At 47.2% G+C, this 26,941-nt stretch overlaps 1 protein-coding gene across 10 annotated transcripts in view; it reads left to right on the forward strand.

Annotated features, from left to right (window-relative positions):
* BCOR (BCL6 corepressor) overlaps window positions 1-22,945 on the forward strand; it is an 82,543-nt gene extending 59,598 nt beyond the window's left edge. For all 10 annotated transcript variants that reach the window (XM_030475147.1, XM_030475155.1, XM_030475130.1 and 7 more), the window contains 7 exons: window positions 5,346-5,674; window positions 6,006-6,275; window positions 11,758-11,924; window positions 18,847-18,992; window positions 20,195-20,272; window positions 20,483-20,633; window positions 21,811-22,945. In XM_030475147.1, coding sequence (XP_030331007.1) covers window positions 5,346-5,674; window positions 6,006-6,275; window positions 11,758-11,924; window positions 18,847-18,992; window positions 20,195-20,272; window positions 20,483-20,633; window positions 21,811-22,105 — 1,436 coding nt within the window. In that variant the 3' untranslated portion in view covers window positions 22,106-22,945. The remainder of the gene's footprint in view (window positions 1-5,345; window positions 5,675-6,005; window positions 6,276-11,757; window positions 11,925-18,846; window positions 18,993-20,194; window positions 20,273-20,482; window positions 20,634-21,810) is intronic.
* Window positions 22,946-26,941: the final 3,996 nt, after the last annotated feature.

The following is a 26,941-nucleotide window of genomic DNA, read 5'->3' on the forward strand; positions in this document are numbered from 1 at the left end:
TTCAGGTTGCAAATACTTTTCTTCCTCTCCTGCTCTTATCCCTCCAAGTCCTCTGCCTGCTTTTGAGGAAAGGCTGTTTTTGAGAGCTCTGAATTGGACGTTTGGGCTCCTTTCTCCTTCACAGACTTGAGAGCTTCATCAAACTGGTAGACATTCATCTCCACATGTAGTTTAGCTGAGATCCCCTCAAAAGAGAGAAGCATGAGGAGAGTAGATCCTTTTGTCCCATGCCATGGAAAGGACCAGATCCAGGTCGTCCTGTGCTAGTGAGAGTTTTCTTGGGTAGCATCTCCGAAACGGTCATAGGCAAGTGCATTGGCTTCCCTTCTATTCTAAAGCTCCTCACCCATTTTTCCCCTTGGTGGGGTTATCTGAGGGCAGAAATCCCCAAACTTTGATGCTTATTAATGGGGAAGGTTCTCCAAAAGGATTCGTGGAGCAGGAGATCAAAACTTACTTTAAAAGGAGCTTAGACTCTTACTCCCTTGCTTTATGTGCTGCCTTGGCGAGCGTGGTATTGGCTCAAACACCCCTACCCATCACCTTTGTGCTTTCAGAAAGAGACACCTTGTAGAGGTTAAATGAGGGATGCTAACAAGAAGCCACATTGTCTAAGGATGCTCTAGCTTTGCCCTGCGGTGCCTCCTGTGGCAGCGACAGGCTTCTCTGACACCTGACCTCGGGAAAGAAAAAGAGGCTTGCGATTTGTGCACTTCTGCACCCTTCCCAGGGGCATTCAGATGCAGTTTCCCCATGGCTATGAAAAACCTCTTGGGTTTGAAAGCCACTATAAAACCATAAACGTGACCAAGTTATGCCTTGCCATTCATGGCGCAGAGGCACTGGAGATTGTTGAGGTCACTTTGCTGATGCTCCTCCATCCCCTTTGGATCTCCTTTTTCTTAGTTCATTAGGATGAGGACATTTTTCCCCATTGTGCAACAGAGCATCCTGCATGACAGTTACATGGGGATGGAGACTTCCAGCGTGTCTTTGTTGCCCAGGACGACTTCTCAAACTTCTCTTAAATAAGCAGATATCGTGAATACAAGAATATACCCTGTCTCTTGCAGCTTTTTGTGCTCTGGGGCTGAGAACAGCTGTTCCTGGTGCCCAAGCATTGCATGCGAATGTGGCAGTCTTTGCTGCTGGGAAACTGCTTGTACCCCAAGAAGTGGGCTGTAACAAGGCATCCAAGTCCGCCCCTGTGCTGGTGAAGCATTAGTCCAACAGCAGGACGATTTGCTGCCTGTGGCTGCAAATCTCCAGGAGGAAAGAGGGGACTGACTTCTGGACTTGTTGCTCCTGTTGTGTTCAACACAGGATTTTAGGTGGGACGAGTCATGCATTGTATTGCAAGCCACAACTGGGCTGCCACCCCTCTGTTGCCCGGTCACTGCCTGCTGGCTGGGTGACCAAGTGGTGGCCTCTGGAAGTGTTCCCTCAATGACACTTCTGGCTGTTGCCTCCTTGCAGCCTCACTTGCAGGTTAGAATCATGAAAGCTGGGATGTGGTTTGCCCAAAATAATTTCAGAGCAGAGAATGGATTGAGAGCAGCCCTGAGGAGAAAGACTTGGAGATGTTGGTTGACAAGAACCATAGAATCACATGATACCGGGTTGGAAGGGACCTCAGGGATCATCTGGTTCAACCTTTCTTGGCAAAGCATGATCTAGACAAGATGTCCCAGCACCCTGTCCAGCCCAATCATGGAAGTGTCCAGTGTTGGGGGATCCACCACTTCCCTGGGGAGATTATTCCAATGGCTGATAGTTCTCATGGGGAAAAATTTTCCTCTAATGTTCAACTGGAGTCTCCTAAGGAGTAAGTAGTGCCCATTACCCCTCCTCTTTTCTATGTGGCTCCTTGTAAAAAGTGAGTCTCCATCTTCTTTATGGCCATCCTTCTTTAAATACTGGAACATGGTGATAAGGTGACCTTGCAATGTGCGCTTTCAGCCCAGAAAGCCAACCATAATCTGGGCTGCATAACAAGCAGCACGACTAGCAGGTCGAGGGAGGTGATTCTCCCCCTCTACTCCACTCTGTTGAGACCCCACTTGGGGTATTGCATCCAGCTCTGGGGCCCCCAACACAAGAGGGTTGTGGACCTGCTTGAGCAAGTCCAGAGGAGGCCACAAAGATGCTCTGAGGGCTGGAGCACCTCTCCTATGAAGACAAGCTGAAAGTTGGGCTTGTTCAGCCTGGAGAAGAGAAGGCTCAGGGGAGACCTTAGAGCAGCTTCCAGTACCTAAAGGAGGCCTACAAGAAATCTGGAGAAGGACTTTTTACAAGGACAAGTAGTGATGGGACAAGGTGGGAATGGCTTTAAGCTGTCAGAGGATAGATGTAGATTATATGTCAGGAAGAAATTCTTCGCTGTGCGAGTGGTAAGGCGCTGGCACAGGCTGCCCAGAGAAGCTGTGGCTGCCCCATCCCTGGCAGCGTTCAAGGCCAGGTTGGACGGGGCTTTGAGCAACCTACTCTAGTGGAAGGTGTCCCTGCCCATGGCACGGGCGTTGCAACTAGGTGGTCTCTAAGGTCCCTTCCAACCCAAAACATTCTATGAGTCTGTGATCTCACTTGTGAGGTGACATTGGCCGTGCTGGCTCTCCAGGGTGCAGCAGGTCTGCTGGGGCATCAGGGGCATAAGGTCTGTTGGGGCATCAGACCTCAGGGCATCGTGCTGCTTGCCTGCACCTGTGGCTGAGGTGGGAGCTATGGTCTCTGCTGGGGTCCTAGCTGAGCAATAACCTCCCATTGCTGCCAGTGGTGTGGTAGCCAGCTCTCCAACAGCCTCCATGGAAGCTGCAACCACTCGCCCAGCACAAGGAGAAAACCTGGGTAGCGCAGAAACAAAAGCCCCGAGGAGAGGAACTGGGAGGATGTAGCGCACCGGGAAAGCCGCTGCCAGCCCCTTGGAGCTGCCTCTGGTTGCAGGCAGCGTGGCAGCCGCTGGCTTAGCAAGCAGGAGGAGGCAGCTGCCAGGGTGGGAGCTGAACAAGCGAGCATTCAGGTGATGCAGCGGCAGCAGCTGCTTTTCCACGTGGACCTCTCTGCATCCCACTCCTGTGGGAAAGCAAGCAGGTCCTGCTCTGAGTCAGGCTGACCACAACCCACATCAGTCAGAGGTCTGGGTGTTTTGGGGTTTGGATTAGGTTGGTTTTTTTCCATGGGTATTCAGGGATATTCCTGCTCATTCTTGTTTTTCTTCTCCCTTCACATATATAGTGGTCAGAAGGATGGGGTGGGATTCCAGGATTAAGCACTTGCCTTTTCTCTGTCCATTTTCCCAGGCTGATGCTTGCCTTTTTCTGGATAGCACTGGCCTCTTGAGCCTTATTGATCCCGAAGCTCCTGGGCATAGCATGGCTACTCTCCATCTCTTTGCTGCAGCACACACTTAGCCTGGTGCCTGCTGTCACCACTGTGGAGGGTCAAAGTGGAGCACAGAGTTTATGTGGAGCTTGCAGGCTAGAGCACACACTTTTTGTGGTGATTAAACTTCTGCTTCTGATGCCTCAGCATCCCTGCATGGGCAAGCCTGCATTTTTTTGTGATAGGCTTCTCTTCCTCCGGTTTTTTTTTCCTCCATCCTTTTGCTGTTTCTGTCCTTCTCCAGAACCTGTGAGGTTTTTCTCTTTCTGTACTACTTTTTCTATATGCAGCAGTTCCTTACTTCCCTTTTCACTCACCAGACCTCACCGCTTCTGCTTTCCATCTTGGGAATTCTTTCAGTAAGTGATTAAGTAGATAATGATGATACTTTGGTATTGGAATTCGGCTCTTCACGTGCTACTCCAATGAGGTTATTTTGGAACAGGAGAATTAAACATTCATTTCTTCATGCTGTCTGCAGAGTTGGAAAGACAGCCTTGCATCCATAGGCTCAGCCTACGACTGGGCACATTCCTTCAGTATTGCAAAGCCTTAAAAACTTAGTGGGTTTTTGCTGAACAATCTGCACATCGTGTGTCCTGTAAATTCCCTGACATCTACTTGGCAAGCCGCGGTATGCATCTTTTGCTAGAAAGTGGCTTGAAAGATCCAAGGGATTTCTGTTTTCATCTTTTAATCTAGAAAGCCTTCTGCAGGTTGCTTTCACAGATCTATTTAAGGGAAGACAAAAGTGTGAAGCTGACCGCCAAGCGGATTCTAGATTTTATTTTCTATCGACTGGCTCTGGATCGAGTCTCTTTCAAAAAGATCTCTCCTTTCTGAGCAGCTGCCTTATTTGCTCCTGCCATCTCTTCTGTTCTGAGAGTAGCATCACTTCAGAGACTTCTGAGAGCAAAGAAGCCTCTTTCAAGTGCTCAGGGTTTTTTCTGCACCTTCCCTCAGTGGTGTGGTATTGTTTGGCTAAAGTGTCCCTTCCTTTCCAGCAACCTTTAATTTTTCTGCAGAGGAGTTGGTTCTGAGGTCACCTCAGTTCTCTTCCCAAGGGAAATTCAGACTATAAAAAGTCAACTTTCCTGTCCTTGTTTTGTTGCAAACCTGCTTGCACTCTGAGGGGAGAAAAAACGTAACCATGCTTTTTGCATGTGGCCCAGATAGTGGGATCCAGCTTGTAAGAGCTAACCCCTGGGAAGAACCCAGCCCTGCTGCGGGCAGCAGCGGTTTAGCTCCTTTATGTCCCAGGGCTGTCTGGTCTCATAGAAAGACTCTCTTCTGGATGGAGTCATTGGGAAAACACAGCTGGTTGCTTTTCCTGGGAAATCCATGAGCTTTTTGGTAGAGTTTGCACAGGGCTTCTGTAGGGGTGTTTCTTTGAGTAGCCTTTCTTCTCTTTGCTCGTTTCTTGAGTAAAAATGCTGCCAAGGAGATGTTCCCCATCTTATTGCCATCTTCAGGCTAAGTTCAACTTTCCTCCCATGCTGTCCCATGCTTCCTGTCTCTCTTGCTTCCCCTCCTCCACCGACATCCATGTATCTGCCCTGCCACCACACCTAGCCAAAGGTGGGCAAGCCCGGCCAGGCCCAGGCTGCTGGAGGAGTTGGTTCCCCTTCAGATAAAGCAGTTCCAGGTAAGGAAGAGAGTTTTTCCCCCAGCGAGGCGGCGGCTTTCCGCTCTGCCTGTAGCGGCTGGGCTGTGATGGCATGGCCTTCGCAGTGCCCCGGCACGGGGCGTTTCATTTAGCGATTTTTATCAGAGCATTACAACTGTTAACGTAACGTTAACTGGCAGGATGCTATTTACAATTTGAATGTGGAATGCTTAAAATATTAATGATTCGAAAATGTAATTGGTAGATCTCTTAAGCAGTTGAGGAGCTTGTGTTAAGTGCTAGCGATGCGTTTTCCTTTTAACACACCATGCGATGTGTAATGCCTTTCCTTCCCATTTAGGCTTGCCCGTATTCCCAGTGTCTCCACACATGAAGAGCCTTTCATCCACCAATGCAAACGGCAAAAGGCAGGCTCAGCCAAGCTGTACTCCAGCCTCGAGGTTGGCTGCCAAACAGCAGAAAATTAAAGAAAGCCGGAAGACAGATGGGCTGTACACAGACGAAGAGGAGGATTTCCAACATACATCTCTGCTGCAGAAATACAGCGAGTGTGAGAAGCCATCAGGGAAACGTCAGTGTAAAACAAAACACTTGGCACTGCAGGAGAGGAGAAGGAGGTCATCTCTGACAGGGGATGACACCACAGATATCGAAAATGCTGAAGATAAGGTATCTTTATTTAGACTTAATTGTCCACCAGCCTCTCGGAAGGCAGAGCCAACCTGCTTAAAACTAGCGCGCTGTCATACATGCAGGGTAGTGGGGATTGCATTCAAATTCTTCTGTGCGTGCTTTGCACGTTTTGTTTTTGCTTTTCTTAACCCGACTTAAAGGCACTGTTGGGGGGTGAGGCATCTTGCATTTGAAAGTTGTAGCAGGTCTTTCTTAAAAAATGAAGTATGAGTAGAAAAGTGTAATTCTTTGCTGGCAAAATAAAATCCCATCACTGTATTGTGAAAAAAAAAAGGATAAAAAAAATCCTCAATGATGGTTTTGACAGGTCACGGTAACGAGGAAAGTCAGGAAGCGACCAGAGCCTACTTCAGACTGTGACTCCTCACCAGCCAAGTCGTACGAGCAGAAGCTGTATGATCGCCTGCAGCAGACTCCCTCATTACTACCCGTCTCACAGCCCTCGCAGCTGCCGATCGCGAGCCCCCCTCAGGAGACCACCCCGAGCCGGCCCATGCCGCCCGAAGCGCGGAGGCTTATTGTCAATAAGAACGCAGGGGAAACACTACTGCAGCGGGCGGCACGCCTGGGGTACGAGGTAAGCCCGGCCGGACTGATGGCTTTTATTTTCGTTTCAAGAGTTAAACCCAGATTTCCATTTTTTTCCCAGGAATTTTGCGAAGCAGCAGCTTCGAGGTTGGTGGTTGAAATTTGCAGGGTTCCCTTCCCCTGCTGCATTCCCTTCCCTGGCATGTGGGGTTTGGAGGCAGGTCACTATGGGAAAGAGTCCCCACCGCTGCTGGGTCAGCTGGCAGGGACCCAGCAGCATCCTGTGTGAATGAGCAAAGGGTAAAGCTTTATTGCTAACCCTCGCTTCCCTTTAAATATAAACCATCTGCAAACAGAATGAATGTCTTTTTTTCCCCCCTTTTTTTTAAGTAGTCTTTATGGTGATCTTTAATGAGCTGTACGTTTTTCTGCTTTTGTTATTTGTGAAGAGTGTGTAGTTTAGGAGAAGGGTTTTATTTTTGTTCTTTTCTCCAAGGAGTATCTGGTATGTGACACAGGATGTAGCGCTTGGAGTGTCCTCTTGCATGATCAGATGCATCGCAGGAGCACTCTGCATGCTTTATGCTCAGAGTCTGGAGCTGCTTGGCGTAGCTGGAACAATGTTGTCTAATGAAACGGCCCCCCTGTTGCTACAAAAATCAGAAACCGATGAATCGCCTAGCTCTGCTGTTTTGAAGCACGCTTTTATTGGGGAAATATGGGCATGTAGGTATGAGCGTCGCTGTTGCTCAACTTCAGATCCGGTGAAGAGGTGTTTCATTGCAGAGGGCGATTGCTGCCTTTGGTGTGACTGTGAGGGTTACCCCGGCGGTGAGAGGGCTGCTTGGACCTCGGAGCTGGGCTTGAGCCCCGTGCTGGAAGATGGCATCAGCCCGGGCCCAGGTGGGCCTGCCCAGCCTCGGGGGTTTGTTGAAACCTCAGAATGGCCTTTGTGCAGCTGGAGAGCTTTGTGTGGAGAGGCCTCCTCCAGCTCTGGAAGGCAGGGCTTGTTGGAAAGGTTTTGTTTACCCTAGACAAAGGCTTCTTCTAACCCAGGGCACTTCAGCTCTAGCTAGGAGGGGAGAAGTGGTTGTTACGACATTGCTCCGTAATTTAAATGATTTCATTTCCTACAGACATAAAATCTTCTATGTATCCAAAGTCAGAATAAGTTGTAGCATGTGCTCCAAGCTGTCTTCCTACGCGGTGTATGTCGGGATGAGTACGCTTGGGCACTTTGCTTTCTGTGCCTGGTGCACTCCGCTGAGCGTCACAAAATGCAAGCAGCTCCAAAATGTAGTAGTGGGCCGAGGTCTTGCTCAAGCAGAGGCCAAGGGCTCCCTGTTTGCTTTGCTGGTAGCGAGAGCTCTCTGCAGCATTGGCCATTAGTGGGCTGCTTGCAGTAAGCTGAGGATGCCTGGGCTCACCAAGATGGAGATCCTTGGGCCCTGGCCTAACCTTATGTGCTCACCATGCCTTCCCATCATCAGCTGGTGGGGGATTTGGATTTTCTGACTCGAATTCACCCAAAAGTTCAAGTGAATACCACATTTTTAATAGGCTTAAATATTCCGATTGTTTGACCGGACCGGCTGGTTGGTGTTGACAGCACAGCAGCGGGTCCCGTTGTTGTTGGAGTGTGGGGCAGGGGGAAGATCCCGGTCGATGTGCCTGAGCTGCTGCTGGGATCTGGCACGGTCTGTGTCATTCAAGGTCCGGAACAGTGTGTGGCTGTGCTGACTGACTGTTTGGAGCTTCATGAGGCGTCTGGTGAGCTGTTGTAGTTTGGTCAGCCGTGGAACCGCTGTAGCTGTGGTGGTTTTCTTGCTAGCAACCAGACTACCGCAGTTAGTAGAAAGCTCAATTTCCTCGGTCTCAGAAAAATTAGAACGGTCAAGAAGTTACAAATGCTTTTATTTAAAAATAAATAAATAAATCTCGATGGGTCGAGGTAATTTGCTGGTCTGTGACCTGTGGCAGCTGCACACATCTGTTTCTGCCGTCCCTGTCAGCAGGGCAGCAGCTTTTGGTGGCTGCAGTGTGATGGTCAGGAGCTGATGCTGAAGCAGAACACTGGGTGCTCATAGGCACATGGGGTCTTCTCATGGCTGCTGCAATGGCAGCAGGCAGGCCTGCAGCCTCTTGCCAGCTTGGTGGCAGGCGAGGAAGATGAGTTTGCATCACCAGGGCCACAGCTTGCGAAGGGATGCTGAGTGCTGATGCAGGACTCAGAGCTGGAAGCGACTGGCACCGCAGGGCACTGCTGAGCCCTGTTGGCAGCAGGAGTGCTGTATAGGGCAGAGCAGCACTAACAGCTCTGCCCTGAGACCGGGTGAGCTTGTGCCTGCCCTTGGCAGCCTGCCTGCCTTTGCAGCAGGGATGCCTTGCGGCTGTGCAGAGATCCCACCCCAAACCCAGAGGCAGCGCTGGCACCTTTGGCATGCAGAGGTGCTGGTGGGCTGTGTGTATTACTCTGGGACCCACAGGGAGACCCAAATGCTGCTAGCTCAGGTGCCTCTGCCCCGCTCTTGAGTCTCACAGTACAGATGTGCCATGGCTAGTTGCAGGAAGGAGGACACAAGTGGTTACGATTTTGCTTGTAAAAGCTGACATGAGAGCGAAATGTTGAAGGACAAATGTGGCTTGTGTCTGGTCAGATAAATTGCAGAGCTGTGGCCAACAAGGCTACTTAAAGGTGGTGCAGCAAATGGTCTTCAGCTCTGGAAATCCAGAGCAGATTTGGTCTGAGCAGAACCCTGCTGAAGCTGGCGGGAAGCTTTGCCTTTTCTTCGCTAGGCTTCTGTGCTGGACCTTGCTTCATCAGAGTGTTAGCAACCCATCCCAGTGTATGGGTGCTCTCAAATCCATTCTGTTTTCCCCATTTGAAACAAATGAGTTCAGATAATAGTAGTCTTAAAACTGTAATTTACTTTTTGTGAAGGGGGAATTACAGGGAGTGTAGAGTCTTTTTGGGAAAAAAATCACAAAAGGCTTGTGTAATGAATTTGACAGGAGAGGAAACACTGGCTGTATTTGTGCCGCGTATTGCTTTTTGGTGTGTGTCTGGACTTGGAAAGTTCTCTGGTGAATTTGGGATTAAATCCTGCCTGGGAAGGCAGTGAAATTAGAGGAATGTGTGACAGGGGTAGGGGAAAGATGGTGATTATTTCCAGAGGGTTTAAACACTTAAAAAGGCAGGGGGACAGGGTTTGCCCTGGGGCTGTCTCACATGAGGGTCTTGGCCTGGTTCCCTGGTGGCACTGTTGCAGGAGCTCATGCTCTTGCACAGCTCCCTGAGGGCTCCTGCACCCTGCCTGAGTACGAGCATCATTTCTGGGATTTGGGGCTTGCAGTGCCTCACACAAGAGCCATGTTTCGAGGTTGGGTGGAAGGGAAGAATGCTTCTTGGTGGGAGCATATGTGCCCAGGGCATGGGGGATGAGCAGAGGGGTGCTGACCCCTTCGCTTGGAAAAGGGGCAGGAGATGCTGAGGGCGTGTGGGGGAAGAGACTAAAGCGAAGAGCACCTCTTTGTAGATGAGGATGGAGCGTGCATATTTGCATGCACCTTTTAATGTTGCTGCTTGCAATTTGGCTAACAAAGTGCAGGCAGCGGAAGCAGTGGTGGCACATATCTTGGCTCGAGACGTGCTAGCTTGACTGTCTGGATTAACTGCAACTGATTTTCAGATTGCTGGTTTAAATAGAGCACCTGAACAGACATTAAATTGCCTTGTGGCACTTTCACAGCCTTTCTGTAACGAAACCAAAAGTGTGTTTGTGGCACCACATGTTCCTGTATTCGGCAGCGATGGCTAATTTTTTTTTGTAAATTGAATAAATCATGCTAAAAAAAAAGTTAATGAGGCATTTAATTAATTAACAATGTAGAGTTTTATGGTCTTTATGGTTACATTTTGTGGTTAATGACATTCTTCTTATAGCCTCTTAACACAGAATTGCCCAACAAAATTAGCCTTTTTCGTCCAGTAGTAGGTATTCCACCCTAGGATGAGCCTTTCCTTTCTACAAAAATAGATGAAAGGTCTCTTATTTTGAGTTGCAGCATCTATTTTAAATAGTAAATGCATGCTAAGAGCGGAGCCGAATATGGCAGCTGCTTCTGCTACCTATATCCATCTGCTAATTTGCCTGGCGGGGTGGTCTGGTGTTGAAGGAAAATTCATACCTCCAGGGTATAATTTTGCACAGCCCTTTCTTACGGGCTCGAGCGAGCACAGGGTAAACAGCATCCGTTCTGGACCAGTTTTTGGCCTTTGGGCTGATTAGCAGGAACATTGAGAGCCGGTGGGTGCATCAGGTGTAGGTGGTGGACTGCTCGGTCCCGGTGGCAGGTGAGGGAGATGCTCTGGTGCCTGGGACGGGCAGCTCATTAGCTTTAGCCTGGTTAGTGAGGGCCTGCTAAAAGAGCAGTTTCATGCTGTATCCTGGATACCGGCTCTCAAGTCAGGTATACCCAGAGCACAGATTATTGCGGGCTTTCCGGTAGATTTTGAAACGGGAAGAATAATAAATGCATTGCACACGATGATTGTTTTATTCTCTCATTTTGGCAAAGCAAACACTCACCCTCTCCATGCCATATCTGGCTTTGCGAGGATGTCGCTCAGCCTTCGAGAGGAGCAAATGCAAAATTAATGGCTTGCTGCTAATCTGGGAACACGGGGGCTATTTCCTACATACAGCATCACTTAGAAACGTGGTGGTCTTTTCTTTTGCATCTGACACAAATCGAGGAAGACTTGCACATCCTAAATTTTTGGTTGAGTGATGGAGCAGTCATTGTTTCAAGGCCGCACGGCAGCGTAGAGCTGAGTCTGGCTTAGGCTCTCAACCATGGTACATTTGACTGCAAGATGAATTGTGTTAAATTCACATGGCTTCCCACGGCGCTGGGCTCGTTATTGGAACCTGGCGCCTGGCTTTAGTTCTGCATGCAGAAAACCACGGTGGGTGAAAATGGGATTTCCCTGATCTTGATAGAGCTGGGCTTTTTTTCTTGTTTGCCGATAGCAAACTGTCCTTTGTGTGTCTTAAATGTGTTTTGTTTCGGGTCATGCACTTTTTTCTTTTTAAAATCAAACTGACGTCGGCTGTGCTGCTGTTGTGCTTGCAGAATTTTCTACTAAAAAATGCAGATGTAAGAGTAAAAACCTCCCTGCTAGCTTTACGTATGGAAGTTTTGAGAAGCAAAACGCTGTGAGTTTTGTCTGCAAAATTTGTCCCCCCTCTGCAACGATTCCTGACACTGGGGGCTACGGAAAAGTGGCTGTGGGGCACAGAGCTCTCGGTGCTGCTTTGACCAAGCGGTCTCTGCTATGCCTCCTGAATAAACACAACGGCTCCACCTCTTGTTTTCCTTTTGATTGACCCTTCTCAAAGAGGGTAATTTAGGCATCATAGGGATTTGGTGTTTTGTCCTTTCCACCCCCCTTTCCTTCAGGAAGAGAAATCTCTGCATCTCGACATCAAGAAATAACTCGATGTATCTATTTTCCCTCCTATTTCCAGGAAGTGGTTCTATATTGTTTGGAAAACAAGGTGTGTGATGTGAATCATCGTGACAACGCGGGTTACTGTGCCCTGCATGAGGCCTGTGCCAAAGGCTGGCTGAGCATCGTGCGGCATCTCCTTGAGTACGGGGCTGACGTCAACTGCAGCGCTCAGGATGGAACCAGGTTAGCAGCACCACCGGCCACGATGCTGGGAGGAAGCGCCCCTTCCCTCTCTCTTTATGCCTCTCCTTTATACTCCCCTTGTCCCACCTCCCCATCCTGCATGAAACCCCCAAAGCAGGTAATACTGCCACGGTATCCCCCCTGCACAGTGTCCTCTTTGCTGCTGGTCTTGGGGCAGGATGTGCTCTTTGGTTAGTAGAGAGGTGGGGGTACGCGTTTGTTGTGACTCGACTTCAGTGTAATATGTTTTCTTCGGGGAATTTTAATAAGTTGTGCTTTTTTGTGAAATTGCCAGCTGCAGGGCAAGAAGGAGTGATACTTGAGCTGCAGCCCTGCTCTTATGTATGCGCTCCAGGTCCTTTGAGTTGTGCCAAAAGAGCAGGCTTTGCCTTGTTAGCAGGGTTACTTTGAAGAGCACTTGAGGCTTTTGTGGCGATTGGGTGTGCGAGTCCTATATATGCTATATAAAAAAGTTGTTTTCCTGGACTGTTAAACTATCTGGTCATTAAATATTTTTTATTTTTTTTTTCCTTTTTTATCTCGAATTAGCCTTTTTTCGTTTCCTTCACAGAATATCAGGAGTGCTTAGTTCTCACTAAGCACTAACTATCCCTATGCTTCTGTGCTCACAGCATAGGGAGCTTTTCCTTTTTGCTCTGTGAAATGCTGCTCCCTCACCGTTTTTAAACGTCTTGTGCATCTCCTAAAGTACCTCTTTAACCACCTCTGCGGGCCTGACCTTGGGGTTATTTGTCCTCAGCATATGCAGAACATTATCCATTCTATGCATTTTGGGGACAGGTCCCTTTGTATTCTATGAAGCTCCTGCTCCCGCAGCTTGTTATCTTAAATGGTTTATCGCATTCACTATCACCATCCAAATAGCCAGGGAGGGAAAATCAGCATAACTAAGAGTCTGCCTCTTTTGTTTTTAAGCTCTTTATTTATTAACTTGGGAAGGGAGGAGCCAGGAAAACAAAAGTCCCAAGTGGGCCCGTTAGGATGGTCCATTAGAAGTTCATGATGGTCAGTCGTTACCGGCCCATCACGGCCCAAAAGAGGTGTTTCTGGATAAACATGGGAACTCTGACTGGCTTGTCTGATTCCTTCTTCATCTCCCAGTTCTTTGTAAGAAGTCTCAGCTCTCTAGGCTGAAAAACAGCCCCGCGTTTTCTGCCGTATCCAATTTTAATATGTGACCTATGCAGCAACAGCGAGTTGCCATAAAAAGAATCCCAATTTATTTTTGCCTCACTTGCTGGAATAACCTGTATAGAAAATTAACCCCAGGAAGTTTTGGACCAGTTTTAATTTCCCACCAGTTCAGAGTCCACCTTTGATTTCAGTTCACAGATGGAGCTGATTTTCAAGAAGGAAACTTGGCTTGTATACCCTGAAAAGTTGTTTTGGGGAAAATGCATTTTGGAAATTAACGTAATAATGATCTGATCATAGACGGTAATGTCATAACTCGTCTTGCAGTTCCCTGTCTTTTCTGATGGCAGCCTTACTTTTTGTTTGAAAAGCTGCCCAGCAGGCAGTGTGAATCCAAAACACATCTAATACACAGATGAAGGATGGTCTAGCTGCCCCGAGTTGGGCAGGACAGAGAGCAGAAGCTTCTGTAAGGAACTTTTTTATCCTCTCCTTTTAGGTAGGGCCGGACTTCTCTGTCTCCATAGAGTAAATCATGACATTCATAAGACAAATCCCATTTCTCTTATGAAGCCTCAGTAAGGTGTTCTCCCTGAACTTTTAGGTGGAAAAAAGTGTCAGTCTTCCTCAACTGCGTTGCTTTTAAAATTCAAATTCCTCAACATGTTCACCCTTTGGAAAGATAGTAAGATCTTAGAACCAAAAAACCCCAGGCAAACCCACCATCAAAGAATTCCCCCCCTTCCCTGCTTTTTTAACTACACAGAACATGCCTTATTGCCGCCTCTCCCACCCTCACAAGCCCACTAGCCAAAGATATTTTGGGTCGTGCTGGAAGCTCTCGTGTCTCCAGATAGTGGCAGCGGATGTGTTTCATTCTGTTCAGTTAAGGTCAGTGTGCATAGAGGAATGCTGTAACTGCACGAGCTGCGATGTAACTGCACACGCTGGGTTTGTTGGCATGGCAGCCTGGGGTGTCACTTGGATCCAGGCTGCCTGAAGCTTCGGTCTGCGTTACTCGCTGCCTGCCACCTCTGTGGTTAACTTTTTGGAGGACACTCTGTGCAAAGTTGTGACAAGTGAGGATGTGGTTTCATTCTGAGCAAAATGTCCATCTGGTCGTGAAGGACGTAGCGAAGTTCTGCAAAGTCCATGCATCTCCTTTCAGTCCTGTCTGAAGTGCTGCAGGTGCTCTGATCGATGTGGTGCTTTTGCATGCGTGAAAGTGAAGCAAAGACCTGAGCCTCTTGCTTCGGTGTTGCCTTTTATGCGCCTATGCAGCCAGAATGTCTGAGTTCAGTAGATAAGATAGGCTTTCAGCCCCTGGTTCCTAATACTATCAGAAATCTCTGTGAAGCCAAAAACAAAGGAAGCGCCAGACTGTAGTGGCAGGGCAAGGAGGTCACGGCATCTGGGGGGTGTAGGTATGGTGCAGTCCTTCCCTTCACTCGCAGCTGGGGCTCTGCCTGCACACCTACTGCTGCCTGTGGCGCAGGGTATCCCTCTGTCTGCCCTATTCACAGCACATCTGGCCGGGCTAAATACTGTGGTCTTCTATGCTTTCCCCCTTAAACTCTATGCTGATAGTGGCTCTCCAAATGCAGCGCCTGCAGACCCTGAATACACATGCGCTCTGCCACTGAATTAGTGGCTAATCAAAGATTATTGTAGAACCGGGCAAGATCTTTAAGACCTGCCTCAGAGGTGCCACAGTCACTAAGGGCTCTTAATCGTCTTACCTATAAATAATAATAGACCATGCTTAAGAGGTGAGCACTTTCCTTCCCTGACAGGACCCCAGTAAGTGCAAGTAGCTCGACACTGGCCAGTGCCTGACATTAGCAAGGATGGTTGCCGGTGTATTTGCCCTTATCTCCATATTATTCTTCTCTTACCTCCGCAGCTGAACCAGCATTGCTTTAAAAACAAAGCTGTGAGCCAGAACTAGAGGCATCTCTTGCCTGTTAGCGAGGCCTCTCTGTTGCTTCAGAGTTCCCTCGCTAGACTGGCTCTCCGCAGCCAGTTCTGCTTTATCCTTCTCGCTGGCGGCTGATGAGCTCAGCCTTTTTTATTTTTTCCCTGGGAGAACCATGCCAAGATGGCTCTCTTCCTGTGTCCTTTCAGCTGGTCTTGGCAGAGCCATACCCTCCAGCAGCTAATTGCGTTAAAGAAGAGGCATCCTGCGTAGATGCCCTCCTGCAACTTGTGCCTTTGCCTTTTCTGTGGGGCAGCATTGCATAACGGGGTAGATGGAAGTAAAAATAAGATGCAAGATATGGTATTGGTTGGCGAGTTAGAAGACCTCTTATTGCAGCAAGGAAAATTCTGGTGGTGCCTGAAAGGCTGAGAGCAAACCCTGACTGGTCTAAATAGTTTATAATTTTGGTGGTGAAAGGATAAATCCCCGGTGAAATGTTTTCCTAACTCCAGTAGTGGTAAAAATAGTAGAAAGCATTCGACAGTACACACGAGAGGGTTGAGATGAGCGTCTCCTGTAGGATATTGCAGCTCTCGAATGTCCTCAGATCCTTCTGGGGCCTTTTGAAGGGTTTGTTTTAGAAACGAGATGTACTACCATTAACTGTACCATTAGGGATAGAGAGTGTTTATTTCCACGATGCTCAGGGTGGAAAAGATGATACGGGCAAAGCAGCCCAGGAGAGGACTCCCAGGAATCTTTTTTTCACATCTGAAAGAGTTGCTGTCTCCAGTAGTCACTTTTGCATCCTACAAAGAGGATGGTTAAACTCTGCCAAGACTGAAAAATACTCCCTCCTCTGCTGGCCCTGGTGGGAGAAGCAAACAAGTAGCTGTGCCTTTGCATGGTCTTGCTCTTGAGCATGCCAAGAAGCTGTGCTAGCCAGTAAAAGAGTCTGTCAATGCTCTGTTACTGCCTTTTTTCCCCTTGCCTTATCTATGGGGAATCTCCCTTTCACCCCCCCTCCCTGCCAGTGTTTCCTTTCCTTCCTTCACTTCCTTCTATTTATTGTTCTTCCTCCTTCCGCACGGCTTTACTGCACCTTTCCTTCCCCTTGCCTCTGTGAAGTTCCCTCTCGTGCCTGGGGCAGCCTCCCTGTGCTCTGGCAGGCAACAAAGGTGGGTCTGCCTGCCCTGCTGCCTGCCCTGCTGCCTGCCCTGCTGCCTGCTCCTGTCTGCACCACCGTGCTGGGTTGGGTGACCTACAGAAAGGGAGAGGGGGTCCCACCCTGGAGTTACAGCCCATGCGCTGTGATTTTTCCTTCCTGGGGAATGCCCAGGTGCCCTTTAATAAACTCATCCGGGTGTCGTTAAATCGATTGAAACACTGGGCGGTGATTTAGATGCTGTTTTTAATAAGTTAAGGGATCATCTTGAATTCATTACTGCTTCAAAAGCCACTTAGGTAAGTCAGTTTAAGAAAAAGCCAAACAAGAAAACCCACAAACCAATAAATCCACAGCGCTCTCCACCCCCCACCCTCCCCCAAACCAGAAAATCCTAATTCTAAAATAAAGTGGAAAACAGTTCAAAATTAAAGACTCCACTAAAGTGAGGGTGTGGGGGAGAAAAAACGTCCCCAGCATTTGGCAGCAGCCGTAACTCTCATCTGTTCCCTGTGCCTGTTGCCAGACTGTCAGCCAGGGATGCTTCAAGCCCAGTGGGGGACAGGAGGGTTTGCAGCAAGGCTGACCTTTCCCGCTATAGATGCTCGGCGTGTCGTGACCTGACAGCTCAGGCCTCAGATGCTTGCTGACAGCCAGAAACACCTGATACTTCTTGAGCCTCCGTGTCAGCACCCCTATTATTTGTTACCTCTTGGGTTGTATCGCCTGGGATGTTTAGCACTGGCCAGATCCTGGATGTGCTGGGTGCTGTGCAGGCACATGATGCTGCAGTTGTCCCTGTGTGGAAGCACTGAGTCAGTAGGAGGAGATGGGAGAGTGAGGCTTGCGGGGGACCCCAGGGATTCTGGCTTCTCCAGCACCGTCTGTCTCAAGAGCATCACATAGTATGAGTGTAATGTTAGAGACTTCCCTGAGGAATGGAGAAGGGATATCCTGACGCTTTGCAGATGATCCTCACGGACCTCTTTAATCTTAAAATTTGAAAGTGACTTTCCAAAGAGCAGCATGTTGGGCTTTGAAGGCATGCACGTGCTGCACTCTCTGGTGCCAGGGGTCTGAGAGCGGCACGAGCTGGATTGAGGACTAAGCTCAGCAGCTCAAGGATGACCTGGTTGTTCGCTGTGTTGGTGTGTGCAGGAGTGTGCAGGAGGTGTGCAGGAGGCAGGCAGCTTGGGATAAGCCGTCTCTTCATAGGGAATGAGCCACAAACTCTCCAAGTGCACTTCCTCATGTCAGTATATGGTGTACATATGTCAAAACCAAAACTGCATACAGCTTTCGAGCAAGACAGGGGCAAGCAAGAGTGCTTCATGTGTGACAGATGTTAATCACCCTAAGTCACAGCCTACTAGAAGGTACTTGGAGTAAACACACCTGGAACATGCTTCCTTTTGAGGTGGATTAGAGTCTCTCTCCTACCAGCAGTGCTGTGTGATAGACGGGACGACAGTGGTGACATAGAGGGGACATACCAGCTGTGGTAGAAGGAGTGGTCGGACATGGCCTCTTTGCAGGAGGGAGTTTGGGCCCTGGTTGATAGCCAAGCGTGGTTTGGTAGATGGAGCCAAGGGATTTGCTTCTCTGTGCTTCCTGATGACTTCTCCTTGTAACATCATTCTGAAAGCTTTCTAGGAAGGCTGTATGTGATCCTGGTTAAAGTCCTTCCTTCCCTTCCCTTTAACACATCTGTTTGAGAGCTTGAAAGCCTTGTTGTGGGGCAGTGGTGTTGACAGCATCAAGGAGGAGGAGTGTAGAGTTGAGTTGAACTGCCATGATTACTGGTCATGCCTTTGACTCCCTTTTCAGTTCCCTATTCATTGCTGTCTTAAGGAAAAGATGGGATTTTAACACATCTTCATTAGTCTGAAGGGTAATATGTCCTACTTCCAGACAACTCCCCGTTCCATATAATCAATTTTAAAGGCGAAAGTTAATGCGATTTATAATTAGCGATAAGGAATTCTAAACCTGGAATTGCAGGCATGTGTATTAATGAATAATCCTTCTGTAGGCTCACAAAATCTATGTCTGAGCCTGTATAGATTGCTTGTGCCATGTAAAATGCGTTAATGTCTGGATGGACTAAACTTAAAATAACATGTTTTTCTATTCTCTGAGTAGAAGGGTTGAATTGTGCTGCAAATCTATTCACAAGTACTGTTTAAAGAGGATATAGTGTGGAAGTTTAATTCCTAGCAAATTTTCCTAACTTATTTCTGTGTACATAATTTAAGAGCTTTGGGTAACTGATTTCCGTGCTTGCCCAGGGGCAGGCTGAATTAGCCCTTACTCCACAACATGCTGTTAAATTGTCAGAGGTTTGGAACAGTAGAGTGGCTTGCACCAAAATGATGTTTGTGAGGCTACACACAAACTCCTGTTTTCTGTTACAGTGGTGTAATTATTTTACTGGCCCTCAAAATGTGTGGAGCGATGAATAGACTTAAAAGAAATATCTGCCCAGAGCAGTCTGACTGTGAAAAGACAAGAGGGGAGGGGATGATGTGCAAGTGAAACTGACAATAAGATAATTGGCAGCTGTAGTAATAGTGTTATTTGCTATAAATAACTCTGATATGAAGTCAGAAGTTTCTTGTCAAACACGTTTGAGTAATACTGTTGAGTCAAAATGTAACGCCGTGATCTTTCTCATTTCCCCCTAGACCAATCCATGACGCGGTCGAAAACGATCACTTGGAGATTGTCCGCTTGTTACTGTCTTATGGTGCTGATCCAACACTTGCGACCTACTCTGGGAGGACCATCGTGAAAATGACCCACAGTAAGCTCATGGAGACCTTCCTCACAGGTTCGTGGCCATGATGTGTGGGGCTTTGCTGGTTGTGGCAAGCGGGGGGATGTTCCCTGGCCCCTCAAAGTCCCTGCTGCCTGGTGGGGATGGCTCCACGCCAAGGAGCATTAGTTAGGGTAGGCTGCAGAAGCTCCCTCTCTGCCTGCCTAAACCCAGTGGCTGCAGGTGGGAGGCATAGCCATGCATGGGGGCTCCTTCTAATTGAAACTCTCAGTAAGTCGTAAGGATTATGCCACTGTCAGATTTGATAGGTAGGTAGGTGGTCAGCGGGCTGCTTCAGTGCCTTCAGTTTTCTCCTTGAAATGAAAATAAGAAACTTGCCAAATCAAATAGCTGTTTGTTAAACATAATCATGTATTCCCATGGTCTCGCTTTTTATCCTTCTAGCACTTGTCTTTTTGCAAGTTCTGCCTCATTTTGTATCCAGAATGCTGTAAAACTGTATTAAAGGCTCTTGTCTTTAAACGTGTCCATGTTCTAACATGGTTTTAGGTTTTTTTCCTGTTAGTCTTGGATAAAGACACTTGCATTCCCTAATAACTCACTTCTGAAAATATTTGCAATGTTCACAGTCAATGAGTTTAAGTACTTATCCACTTACCTGTTTAAATGGTGCCATGTAGAAAGTGCATCGGTCTATCAGGACTCCAGTAAAGTCCAGTATCTCGGACTTCTTAGCATCTTGAGTCCCAGTATCGTTTCATCAGCTCAACTAGCAAATCTCCCAAATTATGTCTGCAGAAAAGAATGACATCTTCTGGACATAAATGTGTGGAAAAGCCTTTCCCAGCAGTTTCTTTGGGGCCACTGTTTCAGCCCCAAGTTGGTGTCCAGAATAGCTGTGCAGGCTAAAAAATGTGATACATCCTATGTGTCACAAAAATAAAATGCCACTCTTGGTTTCTGAAGCTTGAGGTTGGGTCTGTCCCTGTTACATCGTGAGTGATCATTTGATGTGGTGGGTCATTATGTGATGTTCTGGGAGAAAGCATGCAGGAGAAAAGCAAATTCCAGGACTATTTGTGAGAACAGTGTGTATATGCTGTTGTTTGTAGCATGTGTGTCAGGATATACGGTGTGGGTTTCTTTGATGGAGGGTATGGAGGATGCATAGTGAGACTGTATGACACATGGTCTGCTAAACTTGCCAGCTTTTTGTTCTCATCACTATGTTTTTGTTGTTTTTTTTTCCTCTCCAGAGTATTTAACTGACCTGCAAGGTCGAAGCGTTGATGACCCTGGTTTGTACTGGGATTTCTATGGCAGCTCTGTGTGCGGTGAGCAAATGTTACCCTTTATTTCTTTGTATGCGGAGACTTTCAAAACATGTGGCATGTGGGGGTGGGGGCTGTTCTGTTTTTGTGGTGGAGGAAGCTAGGAAGGAAGCAAACTGATTTTATTTACAGATCACGTTATTGGAAGAAAAAGCAAAGACGTGCAACAGTCTCTTCAATGCTGACTTGGCACCTTTATTCAATTTTGTTTAGATCCAAAAGATGAATCTGGCTTTGACATCTTGGCAAATCCTCCTGGCCCAGGTGATGAAGATGAAGATGGTTTTAGCGATGTGTTTGAATTTGAATTTTCAGATGAGCCTCCCTTGCCATGTTACAACATTCAAGTGTGTCTCTCTCAGGGGTAAGAACAAATACAGGTTTTGGGGTAAAAATAGACGAGACAATCTGCTTGGGATGGCGGCAGTTTCTGTCCGTGGGGAACAGCGTTTGCATTTATGTAACGTAAATGAGAGAGCAATACTCTAACTGCCATGCTTTTTTAGAAATAGGCTAATAGGAGGTGAAAGGGGGAAAGGCTATCTTGTCAGAGCTGTGTTTTGAGTGTCATACTCCTGAATGGAATGAGTGACGTTTGAACACAAATTCCTTCCCTCATCCCAGGCAGGCATCTTGGTATAGCATCCCAGAATACAAGTGCTTCTAGCACTTAAATTTGGATATCGTGTTCGTAAGGTGTTCTTAATTTTATTTAATGGGCTTTTCTGTTTTGCTGAGTGGACACACTTCGTGGATAATGAAAGAACACCGTTACTGCTATTCCAGACTTTGCATCAAAACTGGTTTAAAGATCTGAATTAGATCAAACAAATATACATCTTACAGAAGATGCTATGATACTTAATAATAAGCAAAGACCTGGAAGTTTTATTATCTATTGTATTCAAGATCTAAATTAGCTTTGTAAACAGCTACCATTTGTCATTTGCACCAATTGTGATGACAGCTGTGGGAAAATTAGTTTCAGATATTAATCATGCAGGAGTGTGGGTTTTAGCATGTTTTTATTATTTGGGTGATGGATATAACTTCAGTTGTCTGAAATGGACAAGTACAATGATTGAATTAAAAAAATGTATTCTTAATCTGAGAAAAACAGCCCTCTGTTGACTTGTATCTAGTATTGGCATCTCTGCAAGTCAGAGGTGCTGAAATTTCTGGTTATAAGTGTCAGCCATCTCCTAACTTGCTAAATGAGGGTCAGGCTCAGCCGGGTGAACCTTTAACCGTATGAGCAGCCGTTGGGATGGCTGCTGACCCACGTGCATGCTCACAAGCCCTGGGTTTATAGGCTTCAGTGCCTTTCATGCCTGGTCCTCCTCCTGCCCCAAAGCTGTGGGCAGCAGTACTATGAGTAAATAAGCACATGCCTGCACCCCTCTGGACAATGGTCTTGATTTCAGGGAGGTTTCTTGTGCAGGTATGTTTGGGGAGAGCTTGTCACAGAGCGATATGATGGAGTCAACAAGCCTGTGACTTAATGTCAGTTACTGGAGCCTCTTTCTCCTTCACCCCCACAGACCACGAAACTGGCTTTTGCTCTCGGACGTGGTGAAGAGGCTAAAAATGTCATCTCGCATCTTCCGCTGCAACTTCCCCAATCTGGAAGTCGTCACCATCACGGAGGCAGAGTTTTACAAACAGACTTCTCTCAGCCAGTTGTTCTCTTGCGCTACGGACCTTGAAGCTTTTAACCCAGAGAGCAAAGAGCTGTTGGACTTGGTTGAGTTTACAAGTGAACTCAAGACTTTGCTCGGCTCCTCGCTTCACTGGTTGCATCCGCACGAGGACCCTCCCTTCGACATCCTCTGGTGAACCATCAGGCCATTTAATGTACAGTGCTCTATACAGTTACTTCTTTATGTATATGTGTTCAGATGCAATTGTTTCTGTAAAGAAAGGACACTATTAAATATGAAAATATCTTTCCTTTATATAAGAGATCTGAATTCCAGTTGGATGGATTTTGGAAGAATTTTTTTTTAACTTCAATCAGTTTTTACAAAATTGTTATATAATGTTTCTTTAAAATGCACACAGGCTTTGGGATAAGTTTGTTATTACTCGGAACACATTTTTTTCCTTTTTTTTAAAGAACACACCCACACATTGACTTTGTTTCATACAAAGCACTGATTACACAGAACAGACTTTTTCTAGGTGATGTGATCAAAGTCGTGTGGCTCGTTTGGGAGGTAGAATTCGGTAAGGCACTTGGTGATATGATTTTTGTTTTTTTGTTTACAGAATTACCTGCTTTGGCCAGGTAAGCCACTATTGAATATAATTCAATAGTTTGTAATATAAATTAAACCATATCCATACGCATCAACTAATTGTAAGAACTTTTATATCCTAATTTAAAAGCTGTGAAATTTAGTTTTCACACATCAAACCGGATTGTTTATATATGTTTAAACATTTTATGCTCTTTATTTAAAGAAGACTTTGAACTATTTTTTCTGTACCTTGTAAAATATTGAAAAACTAACATATGTTGAAGTTGCTTGAAACTGTACATAAACTAAATTTTCTGAATTGTGTGTTTATGTTTGAGATCTGTGTTTTAACTTTGTAAGTAAATCTCCTGCCTTTGTATTTATATTTTACAAAAATTTTCTTAAAGGCAATAAAACTGTTGAGAAACGAAGAGGCTAAACTGACTCCCATTAATTCCGTGCCTGGGTGCGAAACGAGCTCCGACTCATTAATGTTCATGAAAGGAGGCTCTGCGAGCAGTTCCCGAAGCGGAGCAGGGCTGGCACAGGTGCCGGCGAGCGGCTGATGAAATCTGATGTAGAATCTGCATCGGCTTTCTAAATTCAAGGTTGCAAGAAAACATTGGGTGGGCGCCCTTTCTGGGGCAGAGGTTTGAAAGCGGTATTCACAACACTTTCTGCATCGCCTTCTAGTTAAAGAATTGTGAATAGATTCAATTATTTTCCCTCCTTTGTCATCGTTTGAAGTTGAATTGACTGAATTCTCCTTTCACTGGTGTCTGCAGAGGGGTGGAAAATAGTACTAGGGTAAATGCTTCAGTTTGAATGTGGAGCATTAAAACTATGAGAACACTTTGCGGGAATCTGAAGGGACAGAATGTCACTTTTACGTGGCTCGGGAACTTCGTCTGTCTAAGAGGCTGGGCTCCCTGGGTTTGGGCAGATCCTCTCTTCAGGGTCTGGATCTGCCCTTCCCCTTGTAGAAAGAAGTTCTTGCTGCGAACCCAAACTCCTGAGTTTCGTTTTGGGGCTGTTTTTATCAGTAGTATGCCCTGTGATAGCCAAACGCTTCAGCTGAAATGTTTAAATCACGCTTTCTCCTGATGAGGGCCAGGACACCCACCGAAAGGGTCTTGAGCAGAGCATGGACCTGGTCCATTTCAGAAAAGCATCTGGAAAAAAGTTTCTCTCTCCAGAGCAGTGAGGCTCAGAGTTGTGATCTCATGGACTCTGTACTGCAAGTTAAATCTTTGCTCTTGGGGGAGTTGAAGAAAGGGTGTCAATCACCCTCATCCTGAAGGAAAGGGAGAATGACACCTTATTCCTGAAAGTGCCCCACAGGGAACGATGCAGAACTGATGCCTCTTGTGGTGCGTTGCCATGGAATTGAGTCTTCTGCTGAATGTTTGTACTGCGTGGCTAACAGTGTGACTGCTTCTGGAGGTAAGGTAGTCTTGTAGCTGAGCCAGGAGGCGAGAGAGGGGTCTGGCAGCTGTCTGCTGCTGGCAGCTGAAGGCCCATTTCCACACAGGACAGCACAATCACTGACATCTTTCTCCAGGGCCCAGATAAAGAGGATGATGGTTTCTCCTGTACTGCTTTACACGCACACCCTGGGTTTCCTTCTAAGCCATCGTCCAGTTTAGCAAGGAACTGAAACCCAGACCTCCCTACTCTCCAGTGCGGGCTGCTTTTACCCCCTGATTTTCCCAGGAAGCAGAGGTGGGCCAGATAAACTTGAGGCAAGGGAGAACATGAAAAGCTATTGTTACAGACACCTTTATCTGATGAGCCACGTAATGCCTGGATGGTTTGAGCTGAGCATAAATCAGCTTCACACCACTTCCATGGGTGCATGGCAGACACCTCACTTCTCACCATGCCCACAGGCAAAGAGAAGATTGACATGTCTTCCTCTTCAGGCCAGCTCCTCCTCCAGTGATCTTGAGCACGTGCTCCCCAAACCTCTCCGCTTAGTCAGCTTTCCACTATCTCGACCGAGTACAGTTGGGCCTTCTCCATGCTGGCGCTTGCATCCATGCTCAAACACAGCAACAGCCTCATGCTGTCACAATGCAAACGTGTGCCTGCCCTGCGGCTCATCTGCGCTCTAAAAATAGGGCCGTGGCGGGGAGCACCTGATCGCGGTGCTGTCCCTTGACATAACACAACCATTTTATCTTCTAGGATGTACTTTTTTAAAGAGACTTTGCTGTGTGAGCATGCTTGAGAGCACATGGAGGGTTCAGCGAAGGAGGGCAGCATCCTGTGCTGCGGGGAGCACGAGGCTGGCTTGGCTGACCCTATTCTAGGTGGTTTCAGAAACTGTCATGGGAGAGGCTGGCTGCATGGGTAGTAGGCAAGTCCAGGGGATAGCTACCCTGGGGAGAGGAGAGATGACAGCGACTTGGTGACAGTGAGTGCAGGCAGGGAAGTCGGAAAGCTGGCTGGATCCTGTGTGGTGCGGAGCTGGAGACTGAGCTAGCTCCAACCAGCAGGGCAGGAACTGGGCTGATGTTCAGCATTTCAGCTTCTGGACTCATGCTGCTCTCCTGTAAAGCACTTTCCTGTGCATCCTCCTTGGGCCAAAGATACTCGCTTCACACCACTGGCATTGCTCCAGGTTCATAAAACTTAAGGAAACAGAAACTCAGCCTTTGGGGATGGTAAAACCCTGCCAATCCTGTGTCCTGCTTTCTGTAAGGTGAAAGTGCAGCGCTGATGCTGTTGGGACCCAAGCCTAGCTGTCTCCTTGAATTTCCCCTGCTTATCACTTAGATTTGCCTGGCTGGGAGGTCGTGTGCTCCATGGAGGTGTTGAAGAACTGCCGATGCAATAGGGAAAAACCTGATCTCCAGCTGGAGCAGGCAGGTGAGCCTCACTGGAGAGAGTTTCCTTTGTCAAACTTTGACTTGGTGCTGGCTGGGAAATCCCAGGAAATACCCAGCTCCAAGCCTGGCAGGGGGAGGGAGCCACAGCACAGGCAGTGCTGGTAGGTTTCCCCTGAGATAAGTGATGGTGCTGAGGACCACAAAATACTGAACTCCTCCTTCGCTGCCTTGTTGTACCCAAAAAGTTCTGAGTTCTGCACAGAGGAGTCAGTCCTCGGAGTTTCCCATTTGGGTCGTTTCTCCAGTCAGACATTCTTCTTGTTTCTTCTGCTTCGCTGTTGTGTCCCCCTTTTGCTCTGGTGGCCTAGTTGGAGACTTGGGCCAAAGACATTGCAACAGTGAGTGGCAAGCAAGAGCCAGAGACATTTGATCCTTGTTTGTGCTCTTTGGGGAGCAATCTCCTAAAGGGAGAGCCCAGATGCCTGCTGGAAGCCCGACCCATCTTCTAGTTTGCAGGATCATAGGAGCAAAATGGAAATTGTCTTAAAAACTGCTCCCAGGGGCAAGCTCACTGCATGAACCAAGGAGTTTGAAGCTGACTCCTCCCTTCATTTCTGTGCTAAATAATGAAACTATAGATGAAACCCATCGTTTGTGCATTAATATGAACAAGGTGTCAGGGACTGGTAAAAGCAAGCAGCTGCCATTCCCAGGCTCTGCAGGGCTGCTGGTAAACATTCAGCATTTCTTCAGTTCATACAAGAAAAAGGCACATGTTGCTACTTTAAACTTGTACAGACACAAGCTAACAGAAAAATAGTATGTCTATTTAAAATGGTTTGCAGAACACCATATTTTCAATTCAGTATGAGTCCATTGTTGGTAGGAGAGGGCTTGGCACGACTACACAAGACAGAAGAGTTGAATGCCACAATCATGAAAACAGGTATTGGGTCTTTTCTCAATGTGCTTATTCACCATTTCATTTCTGCTAGGAGGAGGGACAGGAGAAGAAAATGACTGGAATCCAACAAATTTCACTCTGTGAGCTTGTAGTGTTGTCAGGGGGAAAACATCCTCAATCAGATCTGAAGAAGATGAAGTTCTCTTTAAGAACTGCGTCTAGATGTCCCCACTGTCTTCCCACTGACATCTGTATTGCTACTTCTTCATTTCACCTGCTACTGTGCTTTGCATGGGTTCACCATGATTGCAATGTGAAGAGATTGTGTTTTCCTGCAAGTTCAGTGTGATGGATCGTTAGGAGCAATGCTGCCTTCTATCCTCGGGGGGGTGAAGGCAGCGTATTGCTTGCTTCTCGTTTGCCAGCCCCGAAACAAACCTTGTCCACATCATGTGCACATATTGCTCCAGCGGACCGATGCGACTGTAGATGGTTGCTCTCTTGAGCCAGGTATGAACCACAAATCTGCCAGTAAATAGATTTTCCTTTTGTTGTCACATTAATTTGCAACTCATTAATAGTGACAGCAGTGAGGTACTGCACTGATGCTGATTTGCATATTCATGACTAACTTATTATTAAACAAATAAGATTTCCCTAGCTTAGGAAGCACCCAGAGTAATGCCATATTGTGCAT

This window comes from Strigops habroptila, chromosome 2 (assembly GCF_004027225.2).
Source record: "Strigops habroptila isolate Jane chromosome 2, bStrHab1.2.pri, whole genome shotgun sequence".
NCBI lineage: Eukaryota > Metazoa > Chordata > Aves > Psittaciformes > Psittacidae > Strigops > Strigops habroptila.